Source organism: Equus przewalskii, chromosome 19 (genome assembly GCF_037783145.1).
Source record: "Equus przewalskii isolate Varuska chromosome 19, EquPr2, whole genome shotgun sequence".
Taxonomy (NCBI): Eukaryota; Metazoa; Chordata; class Mammalia; order Perissodactyla; family Equidae; genus Equus; species Equus przewalskii.
The window spans coordinates 43,504,587-43,532,287 of record NC_091849.1 but is presented as its reverse complement, the minus strand read 5'-3'; the positions used below and the strand labels follow the sequence as shown (position 1 = coordinate 43,532,287).

The 27,701-nt window shown below is 41.0% G+C and overlaps 1 protein-coding gene across 3 annotated transcripts; it reads right to left on the bottom strand.

The window, feature by feature from the left end:
- Positions 1 to 1,050: 1,050 nt before the first annotated feature.
- On the bottom strand, positions 1,051 to 26,856 carry SPATS1 (spermatogenesis associated serine rich 1). Of its 3 annotated transcripts, none has more exons than XM_070584749.1 (9): positions 26,645 to 26,856; positions 25,967 to 26,125; positions 21,313 to 21,460; positions 17,751 to 17,875; positions 16,286 to 16,447; positions 10,460 to 10,580; positions 9,790 to 9,852; positions 1,902 to 2,017; positions 1,051 to 1,651 (listed from the first exon to the last, which is right to left on the bottom strand). In XM_070584749.1, the coding sequence occupies exons 2-9, from the start codon at positions 26,091 to 26,093 to the stop codon at positions 1,623 to 1,625; spliced, it is 891 nt and encodes a 296-aa protein (XP_070440850.1). In that variant the 5' UTR covers positions 26,094 to 26,125; positions 26,645 to 26,856; the 3' UTR covers positions 1,051 to 1,622. The 3 variants fall into 3 exon arrangements, with proteins under 3 accessions (XP_070440850.1, XP_008539036.1, XP_070440851.1); XM_008540814.2 differs by having other exon boundaries at positions 26,438 to 26,646; XM_070584750.1 differs by lacking the exons at positions 16,286 to 16,447; positions 26,645 to 26,856 and adding an exon at positions 26,438 to 26,549.
- Between the last annotated feature and the right edge of the window lie 845 nt (positions 26,857 to 27,701).

Here is a 27,701-nt window from a genome sequence, read left to right as displayed (position 1 = left end):
GTTTGGAGCAGCATCTAGGAATTATACAGAACTCTTTGAAATCTGGAGATTGTTACACATTCTGCTGAAACTGTATTTTGGTTGTTTTTCTTAATACCTTGACTGTGTAGGACTCCTTCCCTCCAAAACAGCAGAGTACCTTCCAGAAGCACTTTCCTGCTCCACCTAGATAATCTCATCTGGAAATTCCTGCAGAACATTTTTTTGCATTTATATTGTGTTCTCCATTATCCACCCACACAAGTGGTTGCAGTTGACTTTTTTTTATATTTTAAGTAATAGAAGCACAAAAAAATTATTTTTTTCAGAAGTTTATGTATTCGAGAAAATGTTGGCAATCTTTTTTTTCCCTTTTCTAAATTATTTGGTTGTATTTTCTTCTCTGGATTTTGTTGGGGATGGGGGTGGGTGTCACGTCCCAGGGGCAAGAGAATTAGCACAGAGGTTTGCTGATGTTAACCCAAGGAGTGGCCAGGCAGGTACAGTTGCTGGCAGGAGCCACCACGTTCTCTGCTGGTTAAAGGGCTGTAGGAACAGAGCACGAATGTACCGTGTTCTAAGCCGGCTTCACTGGCTTTGGCTGTGTCTGGAAACAACCTTTTGACAGGGAAAGAAATTGTGTCTCATGTCTCGGGCACTTTGAGTCTCAGCATGGGTCCCAGTTCTCTCTTTCCACTTTAAGGTTTGGGGGAGACCGGATCTGCAGCCTTCATTAGCCACCCAGTGGGGTCTCCTTAGGGGAGAAGGAGATCAGCTACGACCATGCCGAGAGTCATTGGTGTGAGTGCTGAGAGTCGCAGCCTCACTGTACAGGGTTGGCTTTTGTTCCCACCTTTGCCTCCAAATGCTCACTTCTTGCCCGATTGGTGAGAGGCCGTAAGACTCATGATTGGTGCTCGCTGCGCTCTCATCCTGCTTGGCTGTGTAGACAGACAATACCGAAGTGGCAATGGAGCTCCAGGGCAATAGTATTAATTAGCTGGTGGAGATCTAGACTTCACATTTTTCTGACATGTACCAAGTGCATAGTAGAGAAAATCTCAAAAGGTATTGATAAAATGAGAATAGTTTTACCAAAAATAATGAAAGTTCACATAATGTCTGCATTTTACAATTGATGTGAGGGCATCCTGAGAAAACTAAATTTAACTGAATAAAAGTGAATGTGGACAGTATACTAATAGTATAGCATTAATGTTAAATTCTCTGAATTTTCTATCTGTCTTCTGTTTGTTAGAGAATATCCCTGTCTTTAGGAGATACATACAGAAGTATGTACGTATGGAAGAGTAAAGGGTTATGATGGCTACCACTCACTCTCAAGTAATTCAGCAAAATAATAAGAGTAATAACATGAGAGAGAGAGAGAGAACATGCACAAATCTGGACAAATGTTAAGAATTGTAGGTGAAGGATATGTAAGTGTTTGTTCATTGTACGATTCTTGCAACTTATCTGTAATGTTGAAAGTTTTCCAAATACAAAGTTAACAAAAGCAAAGTACAGTGACTCCTCATCACAGTGAGGCATTAGATTTAAAACAGTCCCCCTGACAGAAGCAATCAGCTGGAAGAGGCTCTCCAGAGGACAGTCAGCGCATGCTTTGTGGGCCTGTTTCTGGCTCAGGATTGTCTTGTAAAGTCCAAAGAACCTGTGGAAAGAGGCACGGAGGTAAAGGTTGCGTTCCGTTACAAGACTAACAGTTCTCAACCAACACAGTCAACCGGCAGCACCAGCACGGCCGTGACATCTGCCTGAGGGACCACCTCGGGGCAAAAGACACCGTCCACTCTGGGAGAGGCTCTGCCTTCTCTGCTCTCCACTGCAAAGCCTCTCGAAAGCCTACTCTGCTAGGCTGGGCTCCAGTTTTTAATACTATTCTTTGAAGGCTCCTGACCCACCAGCAGTGAGTAAACTGTGTATCGAGGGGAACGCTGGCTGCCAATTGTCAAGCTCCTCAACTTCTCTTATCTCATTCTTCAGTCTGTTGGCCTTCTCCTTCACCCAGAAAGGCAAACTGTAGGAAGAAAACAACACCTTGCATTGGAGTTTGTCTCATGCAAAATTCACAAACAGTGTCAGTGGACAAGGAGCTACATCCTCCAAAAGTAAGAATGCCTCCAATTTAGGACACCAGTGTCAAAATGAAACTCCACTCTAGTTGTTCATCATGTGCCCCCGCCCCAAACCCGGATCTCTTTTCTGCCCTTCTCTGCCCAGGAAGCTGACCCCTGCAACCTCATCTCCCTCACCCCTCCCTGCCAGCACCTTTGAACTGAGCTTAGCCAATGGGAGGCACCACAGGAGATCAGAAGGTGGGAAGAGTAGAGGTTGGGGTATTTCTTACCGAGCTCCTCCACTCCCTCCCTGTCTCCTGAGGTACCCAGTTCTGGCGGAGGCTGCATTCTCCACCTCCACAACTCGTTTCAGACAGCCCTTCTCCATCTCCCACTGCCCTGTGAACCAGGATCCCTCTTCCTGCTGCTCAGACCGAGGAGTAGTAAGAGCTTCCCACTGTTGGGTGCTTGGCCCTCTCAACCTGCCCACACATCTGTCAACAGTCCTTTCATGACACTGTCCTCAGAATCTCAGTGGAGTGTGCCTTCTGATTTCTGCTGGGACCTCAGCTAACAGACACCCAGCATCCTCCCAGCTCTGTCGAGATTTGAAAGGACTGCACTGTGTGTGTTCCAAGAGGTGCCAGGAAGTGTGACTCCTGGGATGAGTCACAGCCGGGAAATGAAGAAAGTTTTTAACTTTTGGCAGCTAGAATTTTCACACTTTTAGGGAGAAATGCATCTTGGTGGGGAAAATGCCCTGATACACCTGCTGGGGTAGGGAAGTGCCTGGAAGAAGGAAGAGGAGGATCACCACATAGTAACAGGTGGGAGTCAAGGTTATCATTTAAAGCTGGCAAACCAATAGTAGAAGCCCAAGTAAGAAAAGTAGGACAGAGGCCAGTCCCATGGCCTAGCAGTTAATTTTGGCACACTCCGCTTTGGTGGCCCGGTGCAGACCTATACCACTCATCGGTGGCCAGGCTGTGGCACCAACCCACGTACAAAATAGAGGAAGACTGGCACATATGTTAGCCCAGGGCGAACCTTCCTCATGCAAAAAGAAGAAAATTGGCAACAGATCTTAGTTCAGGTCAAACCTTCCCCAACAACAAAAAGAAAGAAAGAAAGAAAAGCAGGACAAAGAACAACATAGAAAAATAGTGGCATAAAGAGCCACTGGAACAAAAACACAAGCATTCCTAAACATCAAAGAAAATTTTTTTTAACTTTTGTTAAAGCAATCAAAGAAAACATTGAAAGGCTCATGGTAAATATAATACAATACACATAATAAATGTAACAAAGTATTATGATAGAAGTGAAATCAACTTTGTCAAATCAATAAATGCAAATAGCCTTAATTCACCTATTAAAGAAAAATATTTTCAGATTGGCTTACAAAGCAAAACCCAATTCTATGTCTAAGAGACATTTAAAACAAAGTGATTCAAAAGTCTAAAACTCAGGGGCTGGCCCTGTGGCTGAGTGGTTAAGTTCGTGCGCTCCGCTGCAGGCGGTCCAGTGTTTTGTTGGTTCGAATCCTGGGCACGGACATGGCACTGCTCATCAAACCACACTGAGGCAGCGTCCCACATGCCACAACTAGAAGGACCCACAACGAAGAATATACAACTATGTACTGGGGGGCTTTGGGAGAAAAAGGAAAAAAATAAAATCTTTAAAAAAAAAAAAAGATATAAGGAACTTAAATTTAAAAAAAAAAAAGTCTAAAACTCAAAGAATGGGCAAAGGCATGTTAGTCAAATGCAAACAAAACAAAGAAAGAGTTGTAATCCCAGTATCTGCCAAGGTATAATGAAGGACAAAGCACTGAAGGAGAAAAAGAAAGATTTTTATAATGCTAATGGCTACAATTAACAATAAAGATAGAAACACACGAATATTTGAACACTTCAACTCTCAGTCCAAGCTAGGGCAAGTGGATGAAAATGAGCAAAGAAATATAGAGACTAAACACCATAATCAATAAGATAAATCTGGTGTTATCTAACTCTGTATCCTGATGACATAGAATACACTTTCAAATGCACGGGGGACAGTCCCAAAGTTGAGCGTAGGTTACATGGGAAAATTTGCTTAAATTTTTTAGATTACAAGGAAAAATTTGCTGAGTTCCATAAAATAAAAATAATGAAAACAATATTTTCTGATCATGTGATAAAAGTAAAAGTGAATTACAAAATAAAAATCAAAAAGCTCTTTCTCCTGGTAATTTAAAATCTCTCTATTAAGTAACTCTTTAGTCAAAAGGAAAATACCAACCCAACTTCAGAATTCATTAAAAATTAAAGATACTCTACATGTCAAAATGCATAACATTTTGGTAGTCAGAGGTACATTCATAGCCTTTAATATAGATATTAAGAAAAATTAAAGAATTTAAAGATGAATTAAACATCCCATTCAGAAAATAGGAACAAAAGGGGGCCAGCCCAGTGGCGTAGCAGTTAAGTTTGCACACTCTGCTTCCGCGGCCCAGGGTTTGCAGGTTCAGACCCAGGGCGTGGACACAGACCACCCATCAAGACATGGTGTGGCAGCATCCCACGTAAAATAGAGGAAGACTGGCACAGATGTCAGCTCAGCGAGAATCTTCCTCAAGCAAAAAGAGGAAGATGGCAACAGATGTTAGCTCAGGGCCAATCTTCCTCACACACACACACACATACACACCAGAAAAAAAAATAAAAGTAAACCAAAATAAGCAGAAGGAAGGAAATAATAAAAATAGAAGCAAAGATTAATGCTTTAAAAACAGAGAAACAGTATGAAAAGAAAATAAATTTTTTAAAGCCGGTTTTAAAAAACACCAAGTAGACAAACTACTATCTAACGTAATTAAGAAAAAGGGGGATAAAGCCCAAACACAGAAGAAGAAATGATGAGGGAAAATCAACAATCAAAAGAGGAAATTTTTTAAATAAGACATTTTTGAACAATTTTATAAAAATAAATTTGAAAATCCAAACAAAATGGGTAATTTTCTAGAAAGATTAAATATTCTAACGTTGATCTCAGAAGAGAGCAAGTTTGAACAGTCTGCTCCCGTGACTGGTTATAGACTTTTCACGGGGGCAGCTGTCAAAGCCCTGAGGAAGGGCTCCATGTCTCCCAGTTCTCTTATCAGCCACAGCACAGGACAATGTGCGATCTACAGTGTGCCATCCTTCTTAAAAAAAAAAAAAAAAAAACAAACTTACCTTTTTTAAGGAAAACCAGACTCTCTGGTATGCTATGATTTATACATGTAAAAACATATTTTCATTTGGAAAGCAATGTTCAAAAGCTAAAAAGTAGTTGGGTAGGGTAGTAGGACCCGGGCAATTGCTTTTTTCCTCCCCAACTTTATTGAGATATAATTGACATACAACATGGTGTAAGTTTAAGGGGTACAATGTGTTGATTTGATACACATGTATTATAAAACGATGACCACCATGGACTTAGCTATCACCTGTATCATGTCACATAATTACCATTTCTTCTTTGTGATGAGAACTTTTAAGGTCTACTCTCTCAGCGACATTCAAGTATGTAATACACTATTGCCAACTATAATCACCACACTGTGCATTAGATTCCCAGATTCCACCATTCTAGTCTCTGTTTTTATGAGTTCACCTTTTTTAGATTCCGCGTGTGAGATCACACAGTATTTGTCTTTCTCTGTCTGACTTATTTCACTAATCACAATGCCCTTGAGGTCCATCCATGTTATCATAAATGGCAAGATATCCTTCTTTATCATGGCTGAATAATATTCTATTATATATATATGAACTCTGTATATTAATATGTTATATATATATCACATATTCTTTATCCATTCATTCATTGGCGGACACTTAAGTTGTTTCCATATCTTGGCTATTGTGTTGTAAATAATGCTGCAATGAACATGGGAGTATAGATATCTCTGAGATCCTGTTTTCATTTCCTTTAGAAATATACCCATAAGTAGAATTGCTGGATCATATGGTAGTTTTATTTTTAATTTTTTAAAAACTTCTATACTGTTTTCCATAGTGGCTGCACCAACTTACATTCCCACCAACAGTGCAAAAGAGTTCTCTTTTCTCCATGTGCTCACCAACACTCGTTATCTTGTCGTTTTGATGATAGCCATTCTAACAGGTGTCGCATGAGATCCCACTGTGATATTGATTTACGTTTCCCTGATGATTAGTGATGTTGAGCACTTTTTCATGTACCTGTTGGCCATTTGTATATATTCTTTGGGAATATCTATTCAGTTCCTTTGACCGTTTTTTTTCTTTCTTTGATAAGGAAGATTGGCCCGGAGCTAACATCTATTTTTCAATCTTCCTCTTTTTGCTAGAGGAAGATTGTCGCTGGCTATTTTGTATGTGGGATGCTGCCACAGCATGGCTTGATGAGCAGTGTGTAGGCCTGCACCTGGGATCCAATCCCATGAACCCCAGGCCACCAAAGCAAAATGCACAAACTTAATCACTATGCCACTAGGCCAGCCCCACCCAATTTTTAATAGGATTGTTTGGGTTTTTGCTGTTGAGTTGTATGAGTTCTTTATGTATTTTGAATATTAACCCTTTATCAGACAGAAGACTTGCAAATATTTTCTCCCATTCCATATTCCCCCATATTCCATATTTACCCCATATTTTCTTCTAGGAGTTTTATGGTTTCAGGACTTACATTCAAGTCTTTAATCCATTTTGAGTTAATTTTTGTGTATGTCATTTAAGATAAATATTCAGTTTCATTCTTTTGCATGTGGCTATCCAGTTTTCCCAACACCATTTAATGAAGAGACTATCCCTTCCGTACTGTATATTCTTGGCTCCTTTGTTATAAAATAATTGACCACACATGCATGGGTTTATTTCTGGGGTCTCTAATCTGTTCCATTGATCTATGTGCCAATACCACACTCTTTTGATTACTGTAGCTCTGTAATAAAATTTGAAATCAGGAAATGTGATGCCACCAGCTTTGTTCTTCTTTCTTAAGATTGCTTTAGCTATTTGGGGTCTTTTGCAATTCCATACAAATTTTAGGATTGTTTGTTCTATTTATGTGAAAATGCCATGGGAATTTTGATTGGGATTGCACTGAATCTGTAGATCACTTTGGGTAGTGTGGACTTTTTAACATTATTAATTCTTCTAATCCATGAGCATGAAATATCTTTTCATTTCTTTGCGTCTTCTTCAATTTCTTTCATCCACATCTTATAGTTTTTAGTGTGCAGATCTTTTACCTCTTTGGTTAAATTTATTCCCAGGTATTTTATTCTTTTTAATGCTATCATAAATGAGATTGTTTTCTTAATTTCTCTTTCTGATAGTTCATTGTTAGTATTTAGAAATGCAACTGATTTTTGGATATTGATTTTGTATCCTGTAACTTTACTGAATTCATTCATTAGTTCTAACAGTTTTCTGGTGGAATCTTTATGGTTTTCTAAGTACAATATCATGTCATCTGCAAAGAGAGACAATTTTAGTTCTTCCTTTCTGATTTGCATGCTTTTCCTTTTGTTTTTTGGGGGTTTTTTCCCCAATTGGTCTGTCGAGGACTTCCACTACCATGTTGGATACAAGCAATGAGAGTGGGCATCCCTGTCGTGTCTTGTTCCTGAAAGCTTTTCCTCTAAGATCCTCTAAGAGTATGATGTTAGCTGTGGGCTTGTCATATATGGCTTTTATTATGTTGAGGAACATTCCTTCTATACCCAATTTCTTGAGAGTTTTTATCATGAAAAAATGTTGAATTTTGTCAAATGCTTTTTCTGCATCTATTGAGACAATCATATGCTTTTTATCCTTCATTCTATTAATGTGGTATATCACATTCACTGATTTATGGACGTTGAACCATCCTTGCATCCCCGGAATGAATCTACTTGATCATGGTGTATGATCCTTTCAATGTACTGTTGAATTAGGTTTGCTAGTATTTTGTTAAGGATTTTTGCATCTATGTTCACCAGAGATATTAGCCTGTAATATTTTCTTGTAGTGTCCTTGTTTGGTTTTGGTATCAGGGTAATGCTGGCCTCATAAAATGAGCTTGGAAGTGTTCCTTCCTCTTCTATTTTTTGCAAGCATTTGAGAAGGATTGAAATTAATTCTTCTTTAAATATTTAATAGAATTAACCAGTGAAGACATTTGGCCCTGGATTTTTCTTTGTTGGGAGGTTTCTGATTACCGATTCAATCTCCTTACTTATAATTCGTCTATTCAGATTTATTTCTTCATGATTCAGTCTTATTGGATTGTATGTTTCTAGAAATTTATCAATTTTTTTTCTAGGTTATCCAATTTGGTGTATAATTGTTCACAGTAGTCTCTTATGATCCTTTGTATTTCTGTGGTATCAGTTGCAATGTCTCCTCTTTCACTTACAATTTTATTTGAGTCCCCTCTTTTTTTTCTTGGTTAGTTAAGCTAAAGGTTTGTCTATTTTGTTTATCTTTTCAAAGACCAGCTCTTAATTTTATTGATCTTTTTTATCATCTTTTTAGTCTCTATTTTATTTCTTTTCACTCTAATCTTTGTTATTTCCTTTCTTCTACTAACTTTGGGCTTAGTTTATTCTTCTTTTTCTAGTTCCTTGAGCTGTAAAGTTAGGTTGTTTATCTGAGATCTTTCATTTCACTTAATGTAGGCATTTATCACTATAAACTTCCCTCTTAGAACTGCTTTTGCCTCATCCCATACATTTTGGTATGTTGTATTTCCATTTTCACCTGTCTCAAGGTATTTTTTTATTTATCTTTTGATTTCTTCTTTGACTCATTCGTTGTTCAGGAGCATGTTTAATCTCCACATATTTGTTGAAGTTTCTAGTTTTCTTCCTGTAATTGAATTCTAATTTCATACATTTGTGGTTGCAAAAGATACTCGACATGATATCTTCCTAAATTTATTAAGGCTTGTTTTGTGGCCTGGAAATTACTATTATTTTAAATATTCTAGAATAGTGTTTATAAAACATGTACAGTACAGATAGGAGAGGCCCTAATTACTTTCTTTAAATAATAATGCATAATGAAGGTATTAGAGCTCCCAATTGTGGAACAAAGGGCTTTTATTACCACTGGGCTTCAAGGTTTGGTCTCCCAGCTGAACTCTGACAGGGTTTGGGACACTTGCCCACTCTATTCATACTCGCATGAGACTTGTATTAGGAAGCGAAATTTTTTATACTGACACATATCTCTTTCTAGATCAGACCCCACTTGGGCAAATAAATGAGGTTCAGAATGGAGCTGAGCTAAAATATGAGATCAGAGGAATGATACTTCCCTCAAATGCAGGAAAACTCCAACAGCTTTCTCTCTGCCTCTTCAAACTCTAACCATCCTCCCTGGCTGCACTCATTTAAGCATGTGTCTTTCTTTTCCAACAAACTCTTATGTTTTGGAAAGCAGGGACCTTGTCTTTTTGCTCTACATAAATCACCCATAGTGCATACCCAGCACACCACATGGCATCTGGTAGTGTGTCAATCACATCTGTTGAAGATGTGAGCAGCTCAGCTGCCAGACTCCACAGACACTTGCTCTTCAAGTGTCTCACCAAAAACTCTCTATACAAACTGCCCCACCCGCCTGCTGGGACTCAAAAGGTCCCTGTGTGTTGGGTGTCTATGAGCTCCTCCATTAAATAATTGATATTTCCATAAAGATAGGATAATGTAAAACATAGTGGGAGAACTCACTTGGGAATTTGTGGAAGAGGCTCAAGTGGAATAAATGTATCAAATTTCTTTTCATAAGGCACTCTGAAAAACAAAAGACAATCATAATATTGGGATGGCTTCTACAGCAAAGAGATCAATACATCATTATGTTCAGCAAAAAGTCTTATTTTCTGGTTTTAATTGTCACATGTGGGCTTCAAAACTGTAAAGGCCATAATTCTTACTATTTTTTATCATTTTTAGTAAACATCATTAAATCAAATATGATTAATTTTTCAAATTTCATTTTTAACATAATACACCAATTATTTTTCTTTTCATTTAATGACCATCCCTTGCCCCTCAATCACTTTGGTCTAAGTTTAGTTCCAAGTGTAAGTCAACCCAAATGGTAGTCACTAACCAAAAATCTGATTTGACATGAAATTGAAAAGACTTCAAACTTGTGGTAATAACAGTAGGGATAAATTTAACAGCCACTTTTTTGGAGTCAATATCCTGTTTATAATTTCAATTATACACGTGCATATGTGCACATACTAAGGAACTAGATATGGACTTTTTTAGGAATTTTCACCAACCATGTCTTGTTGAGATCTACCCCTTGTAAAATATAATTTATATGTAGCAGAGAAAGATACATTCCTCTAAAGTTAACTGAATAACCCTAATATTAGCATACACTTACAGTGAAAAATTCACAGGTGGGAGAGTTGATCCTGCTTTGTGGAAGTCTTTACTCTGTTCTGGGTACATATATGGATTATCTCCAGGAGTTAACTTTGGGATTCCATTCCTGGGATCAATATCTGCAAGAGATGTTTAAAAAAAATCATAAAAAAGGCTGAAGATTATCCACAAATTTGCTCTAAGTATTGACATTACCATGGAAATAGGATAATTTACTGTTTTGTTATAAGGTATATACAGGTTTCTCAAAGTTCTGTTTGTGATTCTCTTACCTTGAGATGATGAGCATAAAAGTGCGATCCCGTGTTTGGGATATTTTCTAAAAGGTGTTGTTATGATTACCTCACCCTGGGAAAGAAGAATAGCTTAGGTTCGGATGTGATGTTTTGGTTTAAAATGAACAGTGAATCATAAGTCTGTCTGTAATGATGAACAAGAACTCTGCTTGAAATCTTTTCATTCCTGAGCATTAGTGCATTTTGAAGCCCTGAGTCCTGTAAACCTCTAGAAGTGACTGTCATCAGGGCTCTGCCTCTCTTGTTGGGTCTCAGGAGGAAATCGGCTAATGAGAGCCCCGCTCTTTCTTCTCCTTCAAGGCCTGGGGTAGTGCAGCAGCGGGAGGTAGCCTTCCCGGGGAAGAGGAGTCAGGAGAAAGTCCACTGCTGCAGAGCACACGCTGCCTACTCAGCCGATGCTCTGACGCCCAACTCAGCCCCTTCAAATAACCCAGGAAAAGTAACTAGTCACATAAGCTCAAAAAGAGCCAGCCTGGTGCAAGATGGTCATTTAAACCTGCACCTCTGATATTAGACCCATCTCCTAAGAGAACAAGCCTGGACTATGAGACTAACCAGCCTTGGGATCAGAGGCAGGGATGTGTGGCTGGAAGCACCACCTCCTTCTTGGAAGGAGGACACACCCAATGACAAACGCAACGTGTCACGACACATCCAATAACAGGCCTCTTCTTTTCCTTTTTAAATGCTTGTTTTCACATTGCTCAATTCAATTGTGCCCACAAGATACAAGCCAAAGGGAGTGCTAGGGCAGATTTTTGATAGGCTGTTTCCTACGTACTCAAATTCCTCTAGCTAACCCAGCAAAGCTGTCTACACAATAGGCAGAAGTGCCTGAGTTACTGGAGTTTTTAATTTTTACCTTTCTCTTTCAAAAGCTCTTTCAATAGCTAAGACTCTTCATCTAAAATTTTTATGAGCTCTTAAGTGTAGTGAATAGCATCAAATGCAGCCATGCATTGAGTGCCTGCTGGGTATGAGGTGCTGAGGAGTCAAAGCAAGGAGATGGAGCAACCCTATCTTTTGAATCCCAAGTCAGGGCACCAACAGGTAAAGATAAGGTGACAGCAAGAGGTGGCAAGAAGAGTTTGGACTTTGGAGGCAGTCAAGCCTGAGTGCGAATTACATTCTGCAGTTTCTAGTTCCATGCCCTTGAGCTGTTTATCTAACTTCCCTAAGCCTTAGAATCCTCAATTATAAACTGTTTATCTCAAAGATCTACTTTGCAGAGTCATCATGAGTACTAAGTGAGCATAATCTGGGCACATACCCCGCACTCAAGAAATGGTAGTAGTTATTATTATTTGAAATGAGGACTAGGCTAATACCACCCCTCATCCCAATTTCTTTTAACCTGGAAAATACAACTGCCATTTACCTAAGGTGTAAGCCACTCCCCAGGGAATCTTACGTAGCTGGGGAGACAAGACACATATATAAGGAGATTAAATAATACTATATAAGGTGGTAAATGCCGTACACTACACAACAGTAGTTCTAAGATTTTAGCATAAGTGAGAATCACCTAGCAAGCTTGTTAAAAATAGTTTCTTGGGTCCCAATGCAGGAAATCCTGTTTTAGGTCTGGAGTGGTTCCCAGAGCTAGTTTGTTGTTTGTTTGTTTGTTTGTTTGTTTGTTTGTTTTGCTGGGAAAGAGTTGCCCTGAGCTAACATCTGTTGCCAATCTTCCTCTTTTTTTTTTCTTCCCCAAAGCCGCAGTCCGTGGTTGTATATCCTAGTTGTAAGTTGTTCTAGTTCTTCTATGTGAGCCGCCACCACAGCATGGCAACTGACAGATGGGCGGTGTCATTCTGTGATCAGGAAGAGAACCCAGGCCATTGAAAACAGTGAGAGCTGAACTTTAAGCACTAGGCCATCAGTGCTGGTTCAAGAACTAGCATTTTTTACAAACTCTCAGGTTGAGTATGATACATGTGATCTGAGGACAACACTTAGAAATATACTACCGTAAAAGATCTCACAAGATAATGACAGCAAGTAGAAAAAGAACCAATGGCTTATGTGTAAGTATAAGATGTTACTTTTAGGGAAAAATCTCCCAAACAACACCTCTGAGACAACATGTTTGTTTAAGCTCTTAGGTATAGTATGGAATCTACTAGGTACAACTTCTGAATATTCTACAAAAACAGGTATCAACCCAAAGTGCTGGCCACTGTGAATCAGTAAGCTGAGAGATTCATTACACATCGTGATCAATTCTAACGCTTGTTCGTGCTTTCACACAAACCATCCAATCTCCTGGATATAAAGACATTCAGGAGGAAGAAAATGGGATACACACACTGAAATCAGATAACCATATGAACAAGCAAACTGTTCACCAAATAACATATTCTGCCCCATGTTTCCCCACCCCAATGCAGTTAGGTAGAGCCATGTTCTAAGCAATAGGCTGTGAGCAGAGATGATGTGTGTCACTTCCAGGAAGAAGCATTTAAGAGCTGATGTGTGACCCTCCAGCACTTTCTCTTTCTCCTGCTATGGCAACCTTAGAAGCTCCACGTTGAGCTGGAGAAGTCATGGGTGAAAGCAAAAAGGATCCCTGAGTCACTGCTTGCAAGGGAGCTGCCCTGCAGAGCTGCTGGATCCACAGGGGACTTTGCAAAAGAAAGAAGTAAACTTTGATGGTTAAGCAGATGAGATTTCAGGGATTGTTTGTTACTGCAGCAGAATCCATCCTATTCTGACTACTACAATATGCTACACTGTAGGCAGAGTTATACAAGAGATAAATTATGCTTTCAGATCTACTTCCCCTACAATCTATGATCATAGGCAGCCTTTTGTTCTTCCTTCTGTGGTAACAAATTAGGTCTTAAGGGAACTCCACCAATGGCCTGATCATAGCTGATGGGTTAGAGTCAACCATTAATTACATATATTTTGATTGATTTCTTTCCATAATAAATGTCTCAAAGTCCAGTTCAAAATGGCAACTGGCTGGCAGTCCCTGATGCTGCCTCTCCATCTTATCCAAGAAATAATGAGGGGGTAGAGAATTTCACAGAGGAAGAAGTGTCCAGTGTCAAGCTTAACAGTATCACGTGCTGCAACAAGATCAAGGAAGAGAAGAAATGGGGAAAAACCTGCTACATTTGATATTTCAACAACTGATTGCACAACATCACCTAAGAAGTAATCACACTAAAATGAATCAAATTTAGAGATCCAACATCAGTTTACAGGAAATACAAGGGACAAAAGAACCTGTTAAATGGTGCTAAGGGATGTAATCAGCAAAATCCTGACTGTTGCAAACTGTACAGGACAAATGACCTAGTCTCTTCACCAAATAAATTGTAAGAAAAAAAGGGAAGGCAGACCTGTATGTTAAAGGGACTTAAGAGACATATCAACTAATTCTTCAGTGTGGACCGTGGTGCTGATTCAAACTATAAATATTTTTAAATTATGGCATTTGTGAGATAGCTGGATATTTGAACACCGAATGAATATTTGATGATATTAAGGAATTACTGTTAATTTTTTTAAGATGTGAGAATGGTATTGTGGTTATGTTAATAAAAATAACCCTTATCTATTAGAGGTAAATACTGATATATTTACAGATGAAATTATATGATGTCTGGAACTTGCTTTAAAATAATCCCTGGGGAAGAGAGGCAAAGATGAAACAAGATTAGCTACGTGTTGATAATTGTTGAAGCTAAGTGATGGGAACATCGGGTTACATTATGCTCTTCTCTCAACTTTGGCAGATCTTTGAAAATGTCCCTAATAAAAAGTTTTTCTCTTTAATAAAGGTAGAATAGAGATTGCCACTGGAGTGGAAGGAGGAAAGATGTTGTATTCAGGGAGGGGCCTATTGGCAGTTTCAAATATAAAGAAAATATTCTATTTCTTAACTGGAATGAGAATCATAAAAGTGTTTGTGATGTTTTATTCTATATCTTCACTAAATATTTCATAAACATAGCTTTGCGTTTATTCAATATTGACAAAAACCATAAAAGGAAGGAGAGAAGTAAAGGGAATAAAAAACACAAAATTCAGGACAATATTTACCCTTGAGTTAGAAGGGAAATAATGGGTTAGGGTTAGGATTTGGATCATCATGGTAACCCCATTTACTTTTGATAAATACTGGGAGCTGGCCCAGTTCTGGCCAGTGAGACACAGGTGGAAGGAAGTCTCCAAAGGACCATATGGGAAAACTTTTCCTTCCTTCTAAGAGCGGAAGGAAACCGGTGGGGCAACGCATCCGGTGGTGAAGCACAAATATATACTCATATGATCCCTGGCTTGATGGGCCACAGTGCATCATACTGTGGCCTCCCAGCGTTCCAGCTGTGAGAACTGTGCAGCTCTCCTGCTTGCTCTCTCTTTCTCTTTCTCACCCTCTCTCTTTCTTTCTCTCTCTTTCATTCTTTCTCTCTGTCCTAACCTCCACAGTCTTCAAAAGGCGCAGAAACGCAGCTATTCTTCCGCATCTCCTGGGTGGGTGAGACCCTGAGACTGGCTTTCTGCCCATACCTTGCCCACAGCTCTCACTCATCTCCTGCTCAGAGTCAGGCCAGATGCTGCTTCATTCTGAGGCTCAAGGTCTTTGCCGAGCCACACTCTGAGGCAGAAGCCCCAGCTAGATTCACGTCTGATCAGCCAGTCGATTTTGATCTCAGGAGTTGGGCAGGATGTAGGACTCCTCAGATCCCTATCTCAGTGACTACTCTCCCACCTCCTCTAGTCTGGCTTTTCATGTATTCTCTAGCCAAACAAAAGCCTTAGTTGTCAAAACTATTTGTCTCTGCTATGAGTTTAAGAGTCTATTTTAAAACTCAAAAATGAGAACTTTCTATTTTTTCTTTGTATTCCTGCTACAGCAATCCTGTCCATCCCTGAATCAATGGCTGCCTCCTACACAGGTATTTCTGTAGAAGACCATGCTATAAACGGTCCCTTGGTACTCAGCAAATCTTTAAGGTCTTTTAATAAATCCACTATGGGTAGGTTGGTACAGAGAACTCACCAAGTGACAAACTAAGGAGATATATATATATTGATGATAGATGTTTATATATATAATATATACAAATGCTCATCTCAATTACCTTTAATTAAATAAGCTATAAAATAACATGCACTTGAGGCTAAAGTTTATGGGATATTTTCCCTATGAAGAATATAAAGTACAATTTACATGCATATGACAGGCAGCATCTAATAGAAACATAAATTATTTTCTTCAGACTTCAATGAAGGTTTCTATTAATAAGTGTCTGAGAGAACTTATCTGATGACTTAAATATCACATTAGCATTTTATGAAATTCTGAGAAAAATTAAAATGTGGATCAGCATATGTTGTGAGTTCTTTGCCAAACAGTGCAGCCTGCCAACCATCCCTTCCCTCTCCTATCCTCCTGGCTGCACTAGGGTGACACGGTGACCCCGCAGGGCTGCCCCAGCCACAGAATGCTGGGCCTGCAGAATCACGACGCAAGAGTATTTTCGGGCATTGCACAAAGTCCAGGAGGAAAACGTTACCATATTTCTTCCTCCCAAAGCACTTGTCCACTGTCCTCTCTGACACAGACCGCCTGTTGCTGAGGAAGACCCCGTTAAACAAGCACTGCTTTCCGACATGATAGGTGTGGATATTGCTGCTAAACCTCGGGTAAAATGTCCACTCAGGACGCTGCCCATCTTCTGCAAGACATCAGAAATCCTTCCATTAGCACTGCTCCCAGCCTCATAATGCAGCTGGATGACAAAAAAAGTTGTGAAAACTCCCCAGGCACGATCTAGCTGTGCATTTACCAGAGGGTATAAGTCCTTGGTTCTAACCCAGGGGCAGGGTTAACTTCTGTGGGACTAGGCACAAAGGGAAAGGAAATAGAGAGAAAGCTATCTAAGAGGCCTCTTTTTTTATTTTTCCTTTTTTTCCTCCTCTCCAAAAATAAAGCCAATTTTATGATTAGAAGTGACGTACGGGTTGGGAAGCTCAGACACAGCTTTACAAGTGCCTCTGATCCAACCTTCACTTTGATAAGCGTGTAGGAAGAACAGAACGCCCATCAACCAGGGATGGGCTGGGCCAACCATGGCATCTTACTGGATGGTCCATGGTGTTGGCAGCAACAATGGCACCCATACGCACTACAGTGACACAGGGAAATGTGTACATGTGACAATGGCAAGTGAGAAAGGCTGCTGTGAGGACTTGGGCTAGTTACTTGACCTCTCAGTGTCTCTGTTTCTTCATTTGATAGTTTCCCTGTAAAAATGCTCAAGTGGTCTTAAACAATAAAAGACCCCCTAAAGCTCTAGGGTTGCTTGAGAAACACCTGGGTTCCGCAGTGGACAAGAAAGAATGTGGGCTGTGGAGGCAGGCAAGTTTGGGCTCTAATCCCATCCCTCTACTTCCAGGCTACGTGTACACATACGGGTGACTGAATCCCTCCAGCCTTGGCTTCCTTCTGTGTAAAATGCGTAGGTCTCCATTAGCCATGTAGATCTATATGTATTGACACAGAAGGAGAGCCATGATCTATTTACTTTCAGTGAAAATAATTTGCATATTATTTCTTACCAGTGAAAATATGGTTGTATGTTACAATCCATATATATATAATGTATAATATATATATATACACACATACATACATATACATTTCAAAATTCTAGAAGAATATATATCAAACTCTTCACAGCTATGGGGCAGAAAGGGGATATTGTTGGAGAATATTGGAGAAGGTGTTTTATACTCTACATATTTCTTCACTATTTTAATATTTTGCTACAGTACTTTTATGGTTTCTATATAAAGATATTTTACTTTTGAAAGACATATAATGATAGCTCCCCAGCAGACTTGTGAGAACTAGAGATGAAGTGTGTCCCATGCCTGGCACTTAGTGGGTCTTCAGTGAACGGTGCCCAGCAGTATGGCAGACTTCTAAACAGTCCCTGAGCACGGAGGCGTGTGGAGGAAGAACTCTGACTTACTCACTTGTTTGCAACTTAAGCAGGCTGAATTCCTCAGGATATTTATCGTTTTGGATTTTAGGCAATGAGGTTTCAGATGAGTGATCAGAATGTGAGGAGGAGGATTTCTGAGCTAAATCTGCAGCACGCCTGGAAAGGGAGCAGAAGGATTAGATTCTTCCACGTGCTTAAATTGGTAGTTAGAACCTGATCTTACATCTTACACTAGAATTGCCCTCACGTGTGGGAACTAGGACGGCTCCTCTATAAAAGTCCATGAGCATATAATTCATTTATTTACAATTTGAGGAGGCTGAAACATATTCAAAAGATGCATGCTTAAAAACAATTTGGTGGTTCCTCAAAAAGTTAAATATAGAATTATCATATAACCCAGTGATTCCACTTCTAGGTATATACCCAAAAGAATTGAAAACAGATTCAAACAGGTACTTGTATGTGAATATTCATTGAAGCACTATCCATAATAGCCAAAAGGTGGAAACAACCCAAATGACCATTGACAGATGAATGGATAAACAAAATGTGGCATATACATACAATGGAATATTATTCAGACATAAAAGGGAACAAGGTTCTGATACATTCTACAACATGGATGAACTTTGAAAACATTACACTAAATGAAAGAAGCCAGACATCAAAGACCACATATTGGTGATTCCATTTATATGAAATATCCAGAACAGGCAAATCTACAGAGATAAAAAATAGATTAGTGGTTGTCTAGGGCTGTGGGTACAGGGAATATATAGGGGGATTGCTAAAAGGTACAGGCTTCCTTTGGAGGTGATGAAAATGTTCTACAATCGACTGTGGTAATGGTTACACAACTCTATGAATACAATAAAAACCATTGACTTGTACACTTTAAATGGGTGAATTATATGGTATGTGAATTATGTTTCAATAAAACTGTTACGGGGGCCAGCCCCGTGGCCTAGTAGCTAAGTTTGGGACACTTCGCTTTGGTGGCCCAGGTTCAGTTCCCAGGTGTGGACCTACACCACTCATCAGCAGCCATGCCGTGGCGGCAACCCACATACAAAATAGCAGGAGTTGGCACAGACGTTAGTTCAGAATGAATCTTCCTTAAGCAAAAAGAGGAAGATTGGCAACAGATGTTAGCTCAGGGCAAATCATCCTCAGCAAAAAAAAAAAAAAAAAAAAACTGTTACAAAAAAGATGCATGTTCAATAAAATCATTAAATGGAAATAAAAAATCAATAAGTACAAAGAGAAAAGGAAGAAATAATCAAAAACAAACTTAGACTGGAATGGTTAAGAACAGAACACTATGTTTAGTGCTGAACTTCCTGGCAGTTAAAAGGGCCTACAACAAACTACCGTGGGTGTCAACAGAAAAAGCAAGCACTTCTGGTTTAAATGGCTTTGCATGTGATAGATGGCCTTGGACAATGATAGCCTGACAATGTTTTCAGGTATAGTTATCTGTTAGCAAGTCATAGGATCTTTTTTCATATTATTGCACCACTCATATCTGAATAGCTTCAAACCAACGGCATATGGCTTGTCTCGTTTGCTGTGATGTAGGTGGGGCCAATAGAAGCATTTCCACTAGAAAAGAAATGGACCCTCAGAGAAATACAGGTAGACAGGGTCAGAGCAGGATCTGCAGTCTAACTCTATGTCGCCTAAAAATCATAAAGAACCCTAGTTCAGTAACTCACAAGTCTTGTATAGCTTGATCTCCAGTTTTAAATGTTTATTTAAATGTCTATTTCTACGTTTATATCGATACTAATATATCGATACTCTCTGAACTTTTGCAGTGTGCAGACAGAGCAAAATGCGACAACTCAGGGCCCCCCCCCGTTCAGAACATATCAGAACTTTGACACTGGGGTGAAATTTGTCTCTCCTAAATGTTCTTTAAAGTCTTTGTTGAACAAACTACATAGAAAAGATTGCAAGGATAAGGGAAGCTTTCCAAAAAACTTTCGAAGTATCCGCCTACTTTGTTTACACAGCAAACATTTATCTGAGGACATTTTGTGGCAGGTGTTCTTCTAGACACTGGGGGTCCAAACCCGGTCCCTGCTCCCTAGGAGCTCAGGGCCGACGGGGAGAGGACGTGACAGACAAACAGGTGGCTGTGGAAGAGTGGGCAAATGTGAAGTGGGGAAAAAGCAGGTTTTATAAAAAAGAAGTACAATATGATCTTAATTGTGTAAAATAAATATATATTTATATGAATAAGAAAGAAATAGATTTTTTCTTATGCATATAAAAAAGTAACATCTAAATGGTAACACTGATTCTCTAAGAGGTGGATTATTGTGATTTTTATCTTTAATACTGTTTGCAAATTTCTACGATGAACTTAGATTACTTTCATTATGACACAAATTGTTAGAAAAAGGTTTTTGTTTTTGTTTTTTGAGGAAGATTAGCCTTGAGCTAACTGCTACCAATCCTCCTCTTTTTGCTGTGGAAGACTGGCCCTGAGCTAACATCCATGTCCATCTTCCTCTACTTCATATGTGGGACGCCTGCCACAGCATGGCTTGCCAAGCGGTGCCATGTCCACACCTGGGGATCCGAACTGGTGAACCCCAGGCCGCCGAAGAGGAATGTGCACACTTAACCGCTGCACCACTGGGCCAGCCCCAGAAAAAGGTTTTGAAAACTTTTTACTGTAAAAGAAATATAAACAGAGAAAAGTATATGAAAAATAAATACAGTTTTACAAATAATTATAAAGCCAGCATCTAGGTCAAGAAATAAAACATGGGGGCCGGCCCCATGGTGTAGTGGTTGGGTTAGGCGTGCTCTGCTTTGGGGACCCGGATTTGCAGGTTTGGTGCAGACCTACTCCACTCATCAGCCACACTGTGGCAGCAACCCACATACGAAATAGAGGAAGACTGGCACAGATGTTGGCTCAGGGCTAATCTTGCTCAACCAAAAAAAGAGGAGGATTGGCAACAGATGTTAGCTCAGGGCGAACCTTTCTCAGCAAAAAAAAAAAAAAGAAGAAAGAGATTCTAAAAAATAAAATGAAAACACAAAAAATTTTGAAATAAAAGAAAAGAAACAAAACATGGCCAGCCCTCCCCTCCCACTCCCCAGAAACCATCTGTGTCTCCCTTTCCTGGAGAGGTAACAGCTGTCCTGACTCTGACTCTCATGGTAATCATTTCTTTGCTTTTCTTTAAGACCTCCTACATACATACGTATGTATGTATTCCAAAAAATATAGTTTAGTTTCACTTGCTTTTGAACTCCACAATAGCAAGCACTTGCACAGCACTTAGGGTATGCCAGGGACTCTTCTAATCACTTTACATTTATTAACTCATTTAAGCCTCACAACAATCCTCTGAAATATTATCCCCATTTTGCAGATAAGAAAACTGAGGCCCAGGGAGGTAAAGTAATTTGCCCAAGTTCACACAGATACTAAGTGGCAGAGCTGGGATTTGAACCAGCTCTTCGATTGGATCCATGCTCTTGACACACACGTCATTCCACCTCTCAGACTGTTGGCTCCCTGGTCAGAATTTACCCCAATGTTTAAGGCCCTCCACTGGACCCTTACTTACTCTAGGTGAACAGACACTCTGCAGGGGCCTGGGGGCTCACTGACACCCAGACCTGTTTCAACAGAAGACGAGGGGCTGACGCTTCTGCCAGAGGATGGTGTGTTGGCAAAGCATCCGTTAGATCCCAGAAAATCATTGTGTTTAGTACCTGCAACACACAGGTATCACCATTTGATTACATCAATAAAAAATACCTTCCATTCTATCTTGTTCCCTAGATCATAAATAATTTATTTTTTTAAAAAAACAGCTAACACTTGTTTGACCATTTACTGCCCACTAGGGATTGTGTTTACATCTTATACACATTATCCCATTTAATTCTCCTAACAACCTACAGACGTAGGTATTACTTATCCTTCCATTTTACAGATAAGGAAACTGAGGCTCAGAAGGTTAAGCAACTTGCCTAAGATCACATAGAAAATAACCATCTCAGTCCAGATTTGATCACAGTTCTTGTAACACTAAAATCTAAAACCCTAACCACTATGCTAGACTGCTTGCCTCTGCCTGTAGTCTGCCTAGTCTGAACTAAGCGTAAGAGAGAATCTGAATCGAGCTTTATATCACTGTATGTTGTATTGAGCATCTCAACACAATTTTCCAAAGGATGTCTTCATAGAAAGACTAATGAATACCGCTGGTGATTGTAAGCCAAGGACTGTCTTTGGTTCAGAAATTGCTATGGGTTCCCCTCCCACTGCAGTGCCGTCATTCATTCATATACACATCTTCCCCACAGACTAGGTCTCATTCACCTTAGTAACACTCAGAACAGTGCCTGCCACAAAATAGATGTTTGAGTTAATAAATGAAAAAGAATTATAACTCCCCGACCACCCACAATGACAAGGAAGGGAGTCCTGGAAGCCAGTGACTGTCAGAGAAGCGCCCGCTCTCTTCACTCTGCTATATAGTTACTGCTTCATGAAAGTCGATCTGCCTTCTCATCATTTTACACAGTGTGTGCCTTGTCCAGTCACTTAAAAAAATGTCAGATGGATGGATATCACATTTCCTTACACACAACTTCATAGAGCTTAGATGCTCAACAGACACAATGTAACCTTTGGTTATAAGAAAATTATAAGACACAAGAGTCGCTCAGACTCTGACTCTTGAGTACAATTGTGGGCTGCCCACTGCTCCACCTCTGCAGCATCGTGCTTCGCCTGGACACGGTTTATATCACGTGCACTCTGCAAATTCCCACCATCCTTCAGCGAGACTGCTCCTTAGACAATTTTTTATTTATTTCTTATCAACTCCCTCTCAAATTCACACAGCAAGTGAACCATATCCTTTTCTCTCTTGTCAAGTCCCAATCCTATCACCCAACTCTTTACTCTTGACGACTTTGCCTGGGACTCTACAAAGTTGGAAGGCCAGCACAGCTACTTCCCCCTCACGGTCTCCCCATTCTGGGGCTTCTCAGGGTATGGCCTAAGGCCTGTCTGCATCAGAACTATCTGAGACACCTGTTAAAAATATAGATTCCCAAATCCCATTACAGACCTATGGAATTAGAACCTCTCTAAGTGAGGCCTGGGGACCCACATTTCAATGTTTCCCTCCCCTCGTTGCACTGAGGCTCACATCTGGCTGTGATTTTCCTCCTCTTCAAGTCCAGCTCCATCCCTGCACTGCAGTCTACCCCATCCTGCTTCCTCATTCCAAACTGCACAGAATTCCCTGCATTTGCCCCGTCATGAGAGGCATCTTGAGGCACTTGTTCAACATGCAGATTCCAGCGCTCTGACCCAGACCTACAGGGAAGCCTCCCAGGTGATTCTCAGAGCCAGTCAAGCGTGGGAAGAGCTATTCTAGAGCATGCCACAGAGCCTAGAGCAGCCCCAGGTGCAGTGAGGGTTAACGGATTGCTGGAGGTGTGAGTAGTTGGGATGGAGTAGAGCCCAGTGGAGGGGGCGAGAAAGGGGCAGAGCCGTGAGGAGGAGAGCACAGGTCCCCAGGAGCCAAAGGAGTAACCACATATCCTGAGCCACAAAAGTAGTATCACAAAAATAACATAGACCACACTCTGACCACAATGCCCTACAGCTAGAAATCAATAAGAAGAAGACAGCCAAAAAACATCTACAAGAGCTTGAAAACTCAAACCACACTTCTAAATATTTCATATAAAAGAAGAAACCATAATGGAAAGCATGAGGTGCTTAATGGTCATTGATATTAGTACTATATATCGAAACTTGTTGGAGGCAACTAAAGCAGTAATTAGAAGCTAAAGCCTTAAAAGCACAGGCTGTATTTCACCAAATGTAAGACACCATCAATTGTAATAACATTATTATTTGATGTGCCACAAAGAACAAAGGCTGCCAGTTAAACTATGACACAATGCCTTATCACTTAGAATTTTTATCTTATACCTACTGAAGCACTCTTTTAGACTTACTACAGATTTTAATCACATATCACTTATGTGCATATACAAAGAAGAAAAATATAAGAAACAAATTCGTTAGGGCATTCTTAAACCTTATTCATATTCAAAAGTCCGTTACTGAATCACTTTTCAACTCAATCACTGATGTCCACGCTTTCCACCTAAACTGACCTCAGTGCAACAAGAACACAGGTGATGTAGCATTTCTTAAATGAGCTCTCCTCTATTGCTTCTGGAATTTTCTTCCAAGCCACAGACGCATGTTCCGCATTATTAAGCGCTCATACAGCAAAGTTTGTGACAACTGCTTCACATCTGCTGCTGGGCCCACAGCCCTGGTAAGACCAACCCAACTTCAGAGATGCAAACCATGAAAAATGTCCGTCCTAGAATTGCCGTTGTGTAGAGTAACATCAAGTTACTTTAAGCAAGTCAATTACCTCTCCACGCCCAGCTCCCGCCACCCGCCCCACCTCTCTCTCTAGCTCACAAGGCTGTGGTGAGGAGCAAATCAGCTAAGCTACCTCCTTCTTGAGTCACCATCTACCATGATAATTGTTATTCGAATGCAATAAATGTCCAGTAAGCTATAAGACAGAAAATTCTAACAAGTTGCTAAAACTATGCGATAAGAAAAGACGATCCAACCAAAAGGACAAAGAGAAAATCCTGGTGACTAGAAAGGAATTCAGGGAGAAAAGGAGAGTTTAGAAGAAAGTCTGTTTCCTTGGTACCATCTGTGGAAGTCACGATAATTATTTCCATTTCTCTAGGCAGGAATAACACCTTACATAACCAAGGCACTTTCACACACTTGTCCTCTGAGCTGGTTTAGACAGCAGCACTGTCTGGCAGGGCGAGAATAACACATGGAGCCAACTTAGCTTAATGTGGATACTCTTCAACCAAACACTCAGTTTCCCACCCCTGCTTCTCTGCTCAACAAACAAAGGATGTAGGATGGTGGTGTTTAACCCTTCTTTGGATCACAGACTCCCATGAGAAGTGATGAAAGCAATGAGCCCTCCTTGTGGGTGCACAAACACCCACAGGTGCATACATCTTCAACGGGCTCGTGGAGCCCCTTCCTTCCTGAATAGCCATGGACTCCATGTCAAGCTGAGCTCAGATGTGGTCTCGTGAGTGGACACACCTACAAAGCTGAAAAGGAAGCCATGGATCTTCAGTATATCTGGTCTGGGGTGGGGGGGGGAGGTGTGTCTCAGGGGCTGAGGCTCTTCCAGTATCCCTAACTTAGACACATAAAGCCCCTCTACCCCACCCTTAAAACAGCAGCTCCCTCCTCTATCCCAGATCAACCTAGAAACTGCGGAAAGGTCTGGGGCTTAAAGTTAGCATCCCAGAACCTTTTTCTCCTTGCTGACCTAGCCATGTTGGGCAATTAATACTACTAAACTGGCCCCGGCTTGTAGGCAGGTGTGGGAAGTCATACCTCCCTCCTCTCCCTGCACTTGTGAAGGAGAACGAGGAGATCGCAGACCCGGAATACGGAAGACCAGGGGCCAAGCTAAGATCTCATGGGGCACAGACGCAATATTCTACAATCTTTTTTCGCAGCATGTAGGCCACTCATCAATAACAGGCAGATGTCAACCTGGGCATATACGCACTCCGAGGTTTTCTGAGAGACTGTGGCTGTTCTGCTCCATGACACTGTTCTCTAAAGGCAAATGTGTCCCTAAACATCCTCCTCAGCCTTAAGGACCAGTTATGGAGCTACCATCCATTAGATAATTTAAACCTTTCCTTAAAGCGTTCACAATTTCCACCTGAGTTGTCCCAGCCAATAAACAGTACCACAAATCTACCAATACAGAAGCAAAGAAAAAAATAAAGGGCAGGCACGGGCTGTGGAGACCCGAAGACTGGGGTCAAATCCCAGCTTCACCATTTATCTCCTGAAGCGCTGGGCAGATCAAACCTCTGGCTCCCTCTGCTCATATGTAATAAATCTCTCGGGCTGGTATGAGATCCAGGGAGGTATTTTATGAGAATCTCTGATCTGATGCTGCAATCTGCTTTATCAGACTTGAAGTTAATACAGACATAAGCTGTATTATGTATATAATACATAATATAGACATAAGCTACTATTCAAGCAGTTCTTTTTATATGCCCCCAAACAAGCCTCCCTTTAAACTTCAAGTGGTGCCTCCTGGCTCTAGTATACTTGGATATTGGGACCAGACCCACAGCCAGTCCTCCTGATTTCTTGAACTCAACTGTATCTCCTCTCCGCCATGGTCATGCCAGAGTCTCCCTTCTCTGGAGCCTTCTCCAGCTCTGTGCAGCAGGTCACTCTTGAGATGGAGGGGACACGGCAGCCCCGTGGACCGTTCCCCGTGTACATGGACTCATCTAATCACGTGTTGATTTTAAATACTAAAAGCAACGGGAGACAAAGAAAAGATCTTTGTAAGAAAGGCTTCAAACAAAGCAAATAGACACTCCACAAGCCATTGGAAGTCAAGAGGGCTGGGTTGACCTCAGAGATTCCCTCCCTCTCCCTATCCGGGCGTTTCTTGGTTTGGAGGCCCCCAGAGCTCGCGTGGGTCTCGGCCCGCAGCCCGAGCAGTGCTCACTGCGCGGCCCATCCAAGGTGCTGCTTCCCTCCCACCTCTGGTTGTTCCCACCCCTTCCCCCAGGCTCTACACTCGGAGGCCTCCAAGGAGGACGCAGCGGAGGTCAACGCACCAACCGGCCCCCAAACTGCCGAATACCGGCCGGAGGAACCGAGATCCAAGGACGAGAGGGACGGCGCCGCCGCCTGCTCCTCCCGCGGAGGCGCGTTCCGGGGTTGCCGGGACACCAGCCCCAGCAACGCGCGGCCGCTGCTTCCCGCCAGGCCGCCCTTCGCGGTCCTCCTCCCTCTGCATCCTGGGGCTCTCTGGCCCTCCGCACCTGATGGAGTCTTCTGAAGGGGCAGAACTAGAGGCTCCAGCCATGGCGGGGCGTTGTGGGCAAGGACCGCTGGAAAAACTGCTTCATGTTTCTGGATTTTTTTTTAAAGAGTTGTGGTTCTTCTCCAGGCAATTTTCTTTATGGGAACTGTAGCCTCTGGTGGCAGTGAAGGATGAGCCCTCCACAAGGCTTGCAGATGCCTGCTTATAATTGGCACTGATTAGACAGGATCACCTACCAATTACAGAGTGCCTTTTCTGGGCCAGGCACCCTGATGGATGTTATCTTATTTAAGCAGCCAGCTGCATTTTTCAAAATAGAAAGCTGAATTTGAGCAAGAGTTTGTTCAAGGTCACCCAGAAAACCTAGAATTATTTCCAAGTTTCCTCACTCCAAATCTACCACTCTTTCCATCACACCAACTTGAATTTATCTTACTAATAAGATAAATTTCCAGCATCTAATCAATCTTGCATGGAAAGCTTTTCTCCAAGTCTAGTTTAAATCCCTCACTTCAAATTCAGACCTAATTTCTCCCTTGGTGAAGGGAAAAAGATGACTGTTTTTATTTTTAATAAACTTTTACTGATTATGGAAGAAATAAGTGGTCACTGTAGAAATTTTTGGAAATATAGAGAAGTATTATTAACACTCATAATCCCACAATCCAGATAAACCATTTTTTCTGGATATCTGTTGCTGTATAACAAATCGCCCCAAACTCTGTTGCTTTAAACAGCAACAATCATTATTATCTCCCAATTGTGGGGGTTGGCTAGGCTAAGCTAGGCCCTTCATGACTGGGGTTGCAGTCAGATGGTGGCTGGAGTTTCCTCCCTCATATGTCTGGTGACTTGTGTTGGGCATCAGCTGGGACCTCAGCGGGGACCTCAGCTGGGGCTTTGGCCAAATCACCTAAATATGACTTTTCCATGTGCTTCCTCACAGCATGGCATCTGGGTTCCAAATAAGAGCATCCCGGGAGGACCAGAGAGGAGCTGTATTGCCTCCATAGTCAGAGATACCAGGAGAGGGAACCCTGACCACACCTCTCAAT